This window comes from Oryzias latipes, chromosome 14 (genome assembly GCF_002234675.1).
Source record: "Oryzias latipes chromosome 14, ASM223467v1".
In the NCBI taxonomy this organism is placed as follows: Eukaryota; Metazoa; Chordata; class Actinopteri; order Beloniformes; family Adrianichthyidae; genus Oryzias; species Oryzias latipes.
In genome coordinates this window covers 30343251-30355493 of record NC_019872.2, presented here as the reverse complement: position 1 = coordinate 30355493, position 12243 = coordinate 30343251, and the positions used below count along the sequence as shown (strand labels likewise).

Genomic DNA, 12243 nt, shown 5'->3' with positions numbered 1-12243 from the left:
TACCACGGTGAAGACAGCAACACCATCACATGTATGTACCACGGTGAAGACGGCAACACCATCACATGTACGTGTCACGGTGAAGACGGCAACACCGTCACATGTACGTGTCGTGGTGAAGACGGCAACACCATCACATGTACGTGTCACGGTGAAGACGGCAACACCGTCACATGTACGTGTCACGGTGAAGAGGGCAACACCATCACATGTACGTGTCGTGGTGAAGACGGCAACACCATCACATGTACGTGTCACGGTGAAGAGGGCAACACCATCACATGTATGTACCACGGTGAAGACAGCAACACCATCACATGTATGTACCACGGTGAAGACGGCAACACCATCACATGTACGTGTCACGGTGAAGACGGCAACACCGTCACATGTACGTGTCGTGGTGAAGACGGCAACACCATCACATGTACGTGTCACGGTGAAGACGGCAACACCATCACATGTACGTGTCACGGTGAAGACGGCAACACCATCACATGTACGTGTCACGGTGAAGACGGCAACACCGTCACATGTACGTGTCGTGGTGAAGACGGCAACACCATCACATGTATGTACCACGGTGAAGACAGCAACACCATCACATGTATGTACCACGGTGAAGACGGCAACACCATCACATGTACGTGTCACGGTGAAGACGGCAACACCGTCACATGTACGTGTCGTGGTGAAGACGGCAACACCATCACATGTACGTGTCACGGTGAAGACGGCAACACCGTCACATGTACGTGTCACGGTGAAGAGGGCAACACCATCACATGTACGTGTCACGGTGAAGAGGGCAACACCATCACATGTACGTGTCACGGTGAAGACGGCAACACCATCACATGAATGTGTCGCCGTGAAGACGGCAACACCATCACATGTACGTGTCACGGTGAAGAGGGCAACACCATCACATGTACGTCTCGCAGTGAAGACGGCAACACCATCACATGTACGTGTCACGGTGAAGAGGGCAACACCATCACATGTATGTACCACGGTGAAGACAGCAACACCATCACATGTATGTACCACGGTGAAGACGGCAACACCATCACATGTACGTGTCACGGTGAAGACGGCAACACCGTCACATGTACGTGTCGTGGTGAAGACGGCAACACCATCACATGTACGTGTCACGGTGAAGACGGCAACACCATCACATGTACGTGTCACGGTGAAGACGGCAACACCATCACATGTACGTGTCACGGTGAAGACGGCAACACCGTCACATGTACGTGTCGTGGTGAAGACGGCAACACCATCACATGTACGTGTCACGGTGAAGACGGCAACACCATCACATGTACGTGTCGTGGTGAAGACGGCAACACCATCACATGAATGTGTCGCCGTGAAGACGGCAACACCATCACATGTACGTGTCACGGTGAAGAGGGCAACACCATCACATGTACGTGTCGCAGTGAAGACGGCAACACCATCACATGTACGTGTCACGGTGAAGAGGGCAACACCATCACATGTACGTGTCGTGGTGAAGACGGCAACACCATCACATGTACGTGTCACGGTGAAGAGGGCAACACCATCACATGTACGTGTCACGGTGAAGAGGGCAACACCATCACATGTACGTGTCGCAGTGAAGACGGCAACACCATCACATGTACGTGTCACGGTGAAGAGGGCAACACCATCACATGTACGTGTCACGGTGAAGACGGCAACACCATCACATGTACGTGTCACGGTGAAGAGGGCAACACCATCACATGTACGTGTCACGGTGAAGACGGCAACACCATCACATGTATGTACCACGGTGAAGACGGCAACACCATCACATGTACGTGTCACGGTGAAGACGGCAACACCGTCACATGTACGTGTCGTGGTGAAGACGGCAACACCATCACATGTACGTGTCACGGTGAAGACGGCAACACCATCACATGTACGTGTCGTGGTGAAGACGGCAACACCATCACATGTACGTGTCACGGTGAAGACGGCAACACCGTCACATGTACGTGTCGTGGTGAAGACGGCAACACCATCACATGTACGTGTCACGGTGAAGACGGCAACACCATCACATGAATGTGTCGCCGTGAAGACGGCAACACCATCACATGTACGTGTCACGGTGAAGAGGGCAACACCATCACATGTACGTCTCGCAGTGAAGACGGCAACACCATCACATGTACGTGTCACGGTGAAGAGGGCAACACCATCACATGTACGTGTCGTGGTGAAGACGGCAACACCATCACATGTACGTGTCACGGTGAAGACGGCAACACCATCACATGTACGTGTCGTGGTGAAGACGGCAACACCATCACATGTACGTGTCACGGTGAAGACGGCAACACCGTCACATGTACGTGTCGCAGTGAAGACGGCAACACCGTCACATGTACGTGTCGTGGTGAAGAGGGCAACACCATCACATGTACGTGTCACGGTGAAGAGGGCAACACCATCACATGTACGTGTCGTGGTGAAGACGGCAACACCATCACATGTACGTGTCACGGTTAAGACGGCAACACCGTCACATGTACGTGTCACGGTTAAGACGGCAACACCGTCACATGTACGTGTCGCGGTTAAGACGGCAACACCGTCACATGAACATGCTTATGACAGTAGCAGTGCAGTCATTGAATGAATAGATTTGTCGTCTTTCAGCTCTCACTTCAAATTGATGGTTGTGTTTGCCACATCCTGCTGGTTTGAATTCTGCAGACTGCACTCCGTTCTTTCACGTCTTCATTTGGTCTGCTTTACTTTCACACTGCACTTTTGAGACAGGACCAAATACCCTGAACATCATCACACAGTCACAACAGCTGCTTGTTTGGGGACCAAGAAATTAAGTATAGTTTTCAGTTTCTGGCGTCTCTGCTGTTCATGCGACAATGGTCGCAGGAAGTTTTTAACCAAACTCTTTGGTTGTTGATGAAAAATCAGTTTGACCAAATTTCTAACAGTTTAAAAAAAATGTAATCCCCTCTTAAAACTTGATAATAAAGCCCTGAGGAGAAACTTCTAATCTAATCCTAATCTAATTCTAAAACAGCCAAGTCCGTTCAGAGCAGGACTTCAGTGATGTCCATTACTTTACGTTCAACAACTTATGACAATTCGAACGTACAGACATGGATCTATATTTCTGATCGGGATTGTTGAGCAGGATCAACAGTAAAGTAATCTGGAGGTAAAGGGAACGAAAAGATTTATTTTTAACTGGACATAGAGACCTGTCAGCTGATGCTGGTTATGTACTGTATTTCCAAGAATATTCCAGTAAGGGTCAAATAAAAATTAATTAGTTACAAAAAGACAGGCATAGCTTGTATAACCTACACTCTTCAGAACAATCTGCATCCTGAACATCGCTCTAAACACCGGCCGTCTCCTAAAAGGAAGTTGCATCATACAACTAACTGGATGTTTGGCCCAATCTGGATTCTAAATATATAAAAAGTTTTCTCCAGCAACTTGTGTCTTCCATGGTATTTTCCAGCACAGGTCTCTGAACTTTTTTTTTATTTACTTTATTCATCCCACAATTGGGAAATTCTTTCTCTACATTTGACCCATCCCCTGGGGGGGGAGCGGTGAGCTGCAGGCTGGCCGTGCTCGGGGAGTGACAGCTGGCAGGGGAAAGCGGGGATCGATCTGCCAACCCTTCGGTCGTTGGACGACCTGCTCTAGCGCCTGAGCTAAACTGCCACCCTGTACTTGGATTGGGGTTAGGACTCTGACATAAAATATTATCTCTGCATGTTTGGAACCGGACCACTGCCCCAACAAAAGCTATATTGGGCGTGAGAGCAGGCCCCTCCCCCAATATGGTTTGCAATCATAAACAAACGTAAATTAATCATAAGGTGGGAGGTGCCGCTGATTTCATTTGACACTGGAGCAGATTTTACGATTTCCCATTGAGGCCCACTGGAAATCAAACGTACCAAATGATCTGATGGAAGCAGCCGAGTTTGTTATGTGAGGCGCCACTTTTGATGGTGAGGTAAGCCATCCCTACAGGTTACATCAGACGTCACTGACAGTCTGATTCCATCTTCCTTTCGTCTTACTTGCTTGGGAAAGTCGCCTTTCTCTTCCGACATGGCTGCACACCAAGGCTCAAAGATCTATGAAGACGTGGGTTAACCAGTCCTGACCTGTGCTCACAAACCTTCAAACTTCCGATAAGCTTTCCTGAACCTGTGGGAACATTTTCGGAGCTGCATTTGGAACGTTCTATGAGATAATGCGGATCAGAAGGAGGTGTTCCTGAAGGCTGATGCCTGTGGCAGCAGGCGGGACGTGTCTTAAATCAGGTAAAATAAGATCTTAAGGCCGGAAACTAGACCAGTGTGTTAAATGAAAGTTTTTACTGATCTGCCCTTCGACTGCTCACACTGGGGTTGTAGAGAAGCCACACAGTTACGATTCATGGTTTTTTCCTGGTTTGAGTGGAACTCAGCAGCAGAAGTTTGGATGTGACCAGTAAAAATCCTGGCTGGAATGGCGGGATGGTGACCTCTGAAGTGTTTAGGAAAAACAGGGCTTTTGTGTTTCATTCAGAGTTAGTTAAGCGGCTGAAATGATGCGTCATGTGTCTGCAGTTTGGCTCTAAAGGCTGACTGCTGCAATTTTATGCACTGAGACACTTCAAAGATCACACTTTAAAGCAGATGATCTTAGAGCAGAGCCAAGGTTTCTAAGGGGGACTTATGGGTAAAACTCAAGGTTTCATTTTTTCCTTTACAGCAAAGAAAAGATAAATATGTAAATAAACCCACCCATCTGAACTGAATGTGAAATGTTTCCCTTTTTCTCACAAAACAAGGCAAGAGCATCATCCCGTCCCGCAGCTGATCATTAAAACATATTTATTCCTGTTTAACGGACAGAGCTGCAACAATGTGCAATACACAATCATATAATTAACAGGAGGCTCCAGCAGCATCAGACAAGAATAATTTTAAAGGAAAGCTGAAAGCTTCCCTGTTTTTCTGGAGGTTCACTCACTTAAACATTTCTCTGCAAACAGATCCAACTTTTACTGAACCCTGTGCTGTTTTTTTTCTGTGTTTTTTTTACTTGAATGTTGCCAACTTTAGTGCGTTTTGTTTTCGATGACATCACTGCCTGGGGAGACTTCATAGGGGGGTGGGGCACAGTTCTCATGTGACACCACGAAGGGCGGTTAAGGTGCTTTCCGGTCAACGAGCACCACTGACACCAGTTCTAAAGCTGAACTCTGTGCCAGAAACAGGTTTTGCTTTAAGGCTTAAACATTAGAGTCCATGTCTTAATCACAAGGCCGCTTTTCTGTTTGTGTGTGGGAAAAAGGTCTAGACTGTAGAGGAAGAGGAGATTCATGGATGTTGAAGAGGACATAAGGGTTGATGGTGTGAAAAGAGAGCATCTGAAGAGCTAAGAAGAAGAGACCAGCCTAACATTTTATGACGCAAACAACAAAGAGATCCATCAATTTTTCCGCTGCTCAGTTAAACCGCCAAACCCAGTGAGTTAGGCATTTCCAGGTTGAAAACATTCAAACTGTAAAAAAAGGCAGAAAACTGTTAACAAATATACATTCTGGCCTCAAGTCACTCACTGGATGAACTCTTCTACGACTGATTTTACTTAAGAAGTTTGTTCTGTAAAAGTCTCAAAAAATGTTTTGTGTCTCAGTAAAATATATTCTCTGGTTTCATCTCACATACAGGAAGACATTTGAGTGATTCAGAGTTTTTGCATTTGTTGATTTGGACCGTGTTCTGTTTAGTGGTTAGCTACATTTGTTCAAACTAAAATTTGACTGGAAATTCGTAGAAAGAAATTGTAATAATAATAATAAATTTTATTTGTATAGCGCTTTAAATGGCACACAAAGACGCTTTACAACACGTGAGAAACAGTTAATAAGAGCAGAGCTAATACAATAGAAATACTAATAAAAACATAGAAGACAGATTAAAGATTAAAAGCTATTTTAAAAAGATGAGTTTTAAGTGATTTTTTAAAAACTGGGAGGTCAGTGCAGTCTCTGAGATGTTGGGGCAGAGTGTTCCATAGGGTTGGAGCAGCAATGGAGAAGGCTCTGTCTCCACAATTTCGACGCTTGGTCCGACAGGGGAGAGACAGAAGGTTAGCATGGGACGAGCGCAGAGAGCGGGAAAGGGTGTGACGCTGGAGGAGATCGGTGAGGTATGGTGGGGCCAGGTTATGAAGGGCTTTGAAAGTGATGAGGAGGACTTTGAATTTGATACGCTGATCAATGGGGAGCCAGTGAAGGTTCTGAAGGACGGGGGTGATGTGTTCACGGGAGCGGGTGTGTGTGAGCAGACGGGCAGCAGAGTTCTGAATGTATTGCATCATATTTATTATTCTGGAGGGTGTACCAAGGAGTATGCTATTGCAATAATCTAACTGGGAGGTAATAAAGGCAAGAATGAGGGTTTCAGCAGCAGCAAAGGAGAGGGATGAACGGAGATACAAGACTGACTTGTTGTTTTACCCGACAGCAGCCGAGTTTGGAAAATCACAACAGGTTGGACAGACTGACAACAGAGACTGACAAGTGGATAGGGACGCGCAAACAAGGGGCCAGTGCAGTCAGACACGCAGACAGACAAACAGTAGTCAGGCAGGTGGTCCACAGTCATAAACGCAATGCAGACAGACCAACAACGCAGTCAGACACCCAGAAAAATGAAGTGCGCAGTCAGACCCGCTAACAGTAGAACAATGTTGTCTTACACGCAGACAGAAGGAAAACGCAGACAAACATGCAGACAGGGGCCAGCGCAGTCGAAAAGGGCAGACATTGCAGTCAACACATAGAACGGTGGACAGATGTAGACAGAAGAGAAACAGACAGGACACACAGATTAAAGGCTGATCACATAGACAGACGCCAGAAACTAACAAACAGCTGAAAACATTTATGACCGTTTTCAGTGGAAAACTCTCATTCATCCAGAATATTTGACATCATTCTTTAGCTCATGGATTAAACCATTCATTTACAGGAACAAAGACTAAAGTTGAATTTTCTTCTGTTTTCAGCTTCAAAGTTCTATTGGTAAAGTAATTGCAGGTAAAAGCATCAGGTCAAAGGTCAGTAGGTTAAAAAAATTCCGTAACAGGAAAAATAGTTTTTCACAGTAAATTATCCAATAAGGTAAGTTCCAGGAGTTTGTTTTGTCTGGACTCACAGGTGGAAAGAGGTCTGCATCTGCTCATTCAAGGACTTTGGAGGACTTTAAGTACATTCTACTAAAAATAAAAATTAGTATTTATAAGGCAATTCCTGAAGCAAAGGCAAAGTGTTACTGTGTGTGCACACGTGAGAATGTTTTGTCTGCTTTTGTATGTGTTTGGATGTGGGGGGTGTCTTAACCCTACCGATACATTTACCTGTAAAAGTTACATTTTTATCTGTGGTCATGCATGTCTTCATGGTCTTCCAGCTAGTTGTAAATGGGTCGCCATCGTGCATTTTTCCGTGGTTTGCATGATTTTGTTAAACAAGATTACGTCTGAGTCCTTCCCTTCTGCGTTTTTCTGGATAAATGTCCGTCTTCCAGGTAGGAAAGGACTCAAAATGTAAAATCGTTGATCCACTAAAAGCCCGTTTCAAATCTACATAGCGGGTTAACATAATGTGAGGTTCAGGGGCCAGGGTGGGTTAGTTTGTTTCGCATTCTAGATTGGTTGTGGGGTTTCCGGGTTCTTTGGGCCTTTATTTTGGTTACTTCCGGGTTCTCCCGTTTGTGTTGTCTCCACCTTTACTTCTGTTTATGAATTGCACCTGTTCGCACACCTGTTGTTCATCATTGCTGTGTATTCAAGTTCCTCTACCCAGTGTCTGTCACGGGATCGTTTTGCATTCTTTGTACTTCGAGTGTCTGCTTTGAGATTAAAGGGAAGATAGAAAAACTTTGATTCAACGTACCTCTGTGTTCCTGCTTTTGCATCCACGCGTCGAGCCTGACACATAAAGGTTTACCAAATGCAAATATCCTTAGTGATATTTGCTGCACACTCTACTGTGGTGGAGCGCAACCACTATGCTGCTCAACCAATAGAAAAGCGTAGTTTCTGAATGTATTCTTGCATTTGTGTAAATAATAAAAAACAAACTTCAAAAAAAGATCTGAACATTTCTATGAACACATATATTTCGAGGGTCTGTTAAATAAATAAGAATTTAGGATAGTTTGGCCTAATATATGGGTACTCTGCTCTATTTACTTTGACTCATCTTTGTGTTTGAAAATCTGCTCCGATGAAAATTGTTTTTTTGGTGTTTTTAACATTCATGAGGCATTTTCGGATGATGGAGGACAGATAAAGAATGTAAACTTAAAATGTCATTCCTGAGTATTTCTTTATTCAAATCGATGTGAATCAGGAGCAGATGAGAAAAAATGCTGTTTAAAAAAGATCGTAAAAACAACAATGGGCGGGGCCACAGTCTTCCTGCTCCGCCCCATTCTGATCATCCAAGTCAATTTTATTTGTATAGCCCAAATTCAAACAACAGTCTTCTGGATGGGCTTCGTACCGGTAATTGTAATGAATACATAGAATTTAATAGAAAAATTCTAACCTGAACTAACTAAACAGACTAAACTTAACTGGGAATCTCTGCCTTTAGACCCTCCTTCTCCACTGACAGAGTAACAGATCCATGAACGTCTTTGTTTTCCTGGTCTGAGCTGGACTCTGAATCAGAACTGGACGGATGGATGGATCTGATGCTGCTGCCGTTTTTGTTACACTGCTAATGTTAGGTTGGGGTGTGAGGGATGATGGGAAATGAGTGCATGCTTGCTCTACGCCAAGAGTCCTGTCCAAAACCCAGAGGTGAATTTCTGATGAACTCCTGCCGCTCTGCAGAAACTAAGTCCTGGAAAACAACAAGGTTTTTGGATTTTCTTCACTAAAAGACGTTTCACGCTTTTACGCTTTGGGACGACCTTGAACTGATACTTTTGAAGTGAACTGACTTGTGAAAATAAAAAAGCTGATGAAGATGATGTCACATGAAGATGATATTGTCAGTGTCTAAACGTTTGGACACCTCCAGCAACATGAGACACAGAGGCTTCAGGGACTGAATTAAAAAAAATCACTTTTAAAGGTTTTTTTAATTTTTCCAAAAAAATTATGACCTGATGGTGTCCAAAACTGCAACAAGGGCTTGTGCCAAATTTTAATATCATTGTTTTGTAAAGAGGAAGCTGATCTGAACGTGTCTGGCAATATTTTCAAACTAAAAGCTCTGTCTGATTCTGTAATTTTTTTAAAGTCATAAAATAAATACATTTATTTTTAACAACATTTACAGATGTGGCAAATACTTTTATTATTTAGGCTAATTATTTTGTGATTTTTTTTTTAGAATGACAAAGAGGATCATGTTGCATAAAATCTTTGACTGCCAGCTGCCAATTAGATGTCAGAGAAAAAAATGTGGATCCTGAAACTAGGATTGGAGCATTTCTGCTCACAATACACAGACAAGGACCAAATAAGGCCAGGACCCGCCCAACCAAGCAGTACCTGAGTGGTGATCCTTTGGGCGTGGCCACTCCGTAGCCTTTGGAGTCCAGGTTTCCTCCCACCTTCATGGTGTCGCAGGGCTTCCTCTGTTCGATGTACTCGTTCATGGAAGACTCCAACAGGTAGGCGTACTTCCCCTTTGACTTCCGGACTCGCATCACTCCATCCGTGGTGCTCCTGACAAAAACGGAGGGTTCTGCGCTGCGCATGTATGACCACATCTTCTCAAACACGGCGATCTTTGAGCGCTGGAGCCCATCAAGGAGAAGACCACATGAAAAAAAGACGAGAAAGGCTTTAAGAAGTGAGGAGCCAGCAAAGTTCATCCTTTCAATTCTGGTGAGTATTTTTACCCCTGAATGCTTCTTGAGTCTGTGTTCTAACATCTCTGTGAGAACAACGACTAACTGAAAAACCACTGAAGAAGAAGCTTCTAATCTTCAAAGAAATTCTGTCAGTCTTTTGGACAGCTTTGAAAGGAAGGCATCTAAGCCCCCACAGTGTTATTTAAAACTGCCCAAAAATAAAGGCGTCTAATCATTTCTGACTCGGAAATGTTGTCTTTTTTTTTTTTTGCAAATCTAGACCTTTTGTTCTACGTCTCCTGGTTGCAGAACAAAAGCAGAAACAAATCAGAACAGCAGCAAAGCGATCGTTCGGCCGTCCTGTGAAGAATCTCAGATTTGCCAAAGAACCTGCAGCCGCTAGAATCTGGTTTCAGATAATCCAGCTTTTGGCAGCATTAACACTGATCAATGTTTCTGACATGACACTAACAAATAAAATGGTAAGATCTTTGCACATCTTTAACATTCTGCCTGAATCTTTTCAAACAAAATCTATAAATAACTAAATTCCTCTCTCGACCACATTTCCAAGATACAGGATGGCGTTTCTGTCAGAGCCCTCCTGTGCGTTTGTTCAGATGGGATTATGAGTCACTTTTACACATTTATGTTTCCAGACTCAAATATAATCTCAAAGCTAAAATATGACTTTCCTATGTGCCATAAATTGAAAAGCTGCAGTTGCTGAAACATTACTCATTGTGCCACTGAAGATGTTTTTCCTGCAACTTTTTATTTCTAATTCAAAATAATAATAGTATTGCTTTAAAAATGTGGCACTAGTATAACTCCATATGGTTCCTGTGAAGCGGATCCTCAAACTGTAAACTTGTGGAATTTGGGATTTAGTGATGTCATTAGCAATTATTTACGGTCAGGAAACCCCCACCCCAACCCCCCACACACACATAAAAGACTGCTGCTAAATGCACATTGTCACTATAATGATTCAAGACTGTGTTTTTTAATACTGAATGCCGAGTCCTATTTTATTTTATTTCATTCTGCTTTTATTCTATTCTATTGCTTTCTTTTCTTTGCACTGTCTTACTAGAGAGGGACAACATCTCGTCTCACCTCTGAACTTTCACTATGTGTGAATCTGTTTCACTTTGTACATGTATGACTGAGTTGCAACACATCCGAGCAATCTGAATACTACATTTGCAGATGATACCACTGTTGTCTCTATGGTAAGTTCAAATAATCAAACATATTGTAGAGTAGAGGTAGACAATGTTGTTTGTTGGAGTAAAGAAAATAAACTTATGAACATTTCGTAACCCTTGTGCTATCCTTGACACTTTAACATTGGGAGTTGGGTCATCTAGACCCACTAGACAGTGCTCTGAACCTTTTTTCTTCAATGATTTGTGATCTTCACTGGTGTTCATGGATTACATGAAATCTTTCCACCTTTATCCACCTTTGTCATGGTAGAGAGAACACGTCAATGGAAGGGGGGGGGGGGTCATAGGACAGCACAAGGGTTAAACTTGAGCTAATAATTGATTTTAGACCTAGTGATGGATACATGTAGGTTTTGATGGCAATCCCCAAAGATTTGAGCTGGATTCAGAATTTTATAAATATTGCATGAAATCAGTCAAAACATCCCAACTCCTCACCCTGAAGAACTCTTTGGTGGAGCCTCCATCCAACGTTCCGTAGGCTATTTCGGTCTGCTTCGCCAAATCCTCTGCACTCTCTATGGGAGAGACCATCCTCTCCACTGTCAGAAAAGCCGCAAGGTTGGCTGTGTAGGATGAGATGATGATGAGGGTGAAAAACCACCAAACCCCTCCCACGATACGACCAGAGAGAGACCTGGTGAAGAGAGGATGGACATGATCAAATTCAGGCCTTTGCTGAATTAAGTTCATTTGTTTACAGATAATTGTTTATGAAAACGTCTGTGATTTCAGTCACACACAATAACACCTGATATAATAGTCCTTTATATTCTATAAGAATAATCAAAAGTTTGACAGAGCTGCTTCAAAACAGCTTAACGCCAAACAGACATCACTTCCCCAAACTCACAATCTCATGCACACAAAACTGAGCTAGAACCAGCCTCACACAAAAGTGACACTGGTTTGAAAAAAAAAATATTCCCAGAAACTGGTGGTGTAGGACCCGAAATGCTGGAGACCAGGTTTAATTGCAGAAAGTTGAACATTATATAATCGAAACACTCAAACTGGAGAACTCAACCCTCATAAATTCCTTAGAGTCACATAGTTTGTCGTCTGCAGGTGGGTGGAGTGCTCCTGCCCCAGATGGAGCAGTTTAACCCTTGTGCTATCTTAGA

At 43.6% G+C, this 12243-nt stretch overlaps 1 protein-coding gene across 3 annotated transcripts in view; it reads right to left on the bottom strand.

The window, feature by feature from the left end:
- The window catches only part of LOC101167340 (glutamate receptor 1), a 92906-nt gene that overhangs the window by 15532 nt on the left and 65131 nt on the right, over positions 1–12243 (bottom strand). For all 3 annotated transcript variants that reach the window (XM_023962455.1, XM_023962454.1, XM_023962453.1), the window contains exons 14-15: positions 11558–11756; positions 9583–9830 (exon numbers count right to left, since the gene is read on the bottom strand). In XM_023962455.1, the coding sequence (XP_023818223.1) occupies positions 9583–9830; positions 11558–11756 (447 nt within the window). The remainder of the gene's footprint in view (positions 1–9582; positions 9831–11557; positions 11757–12243) is intronic.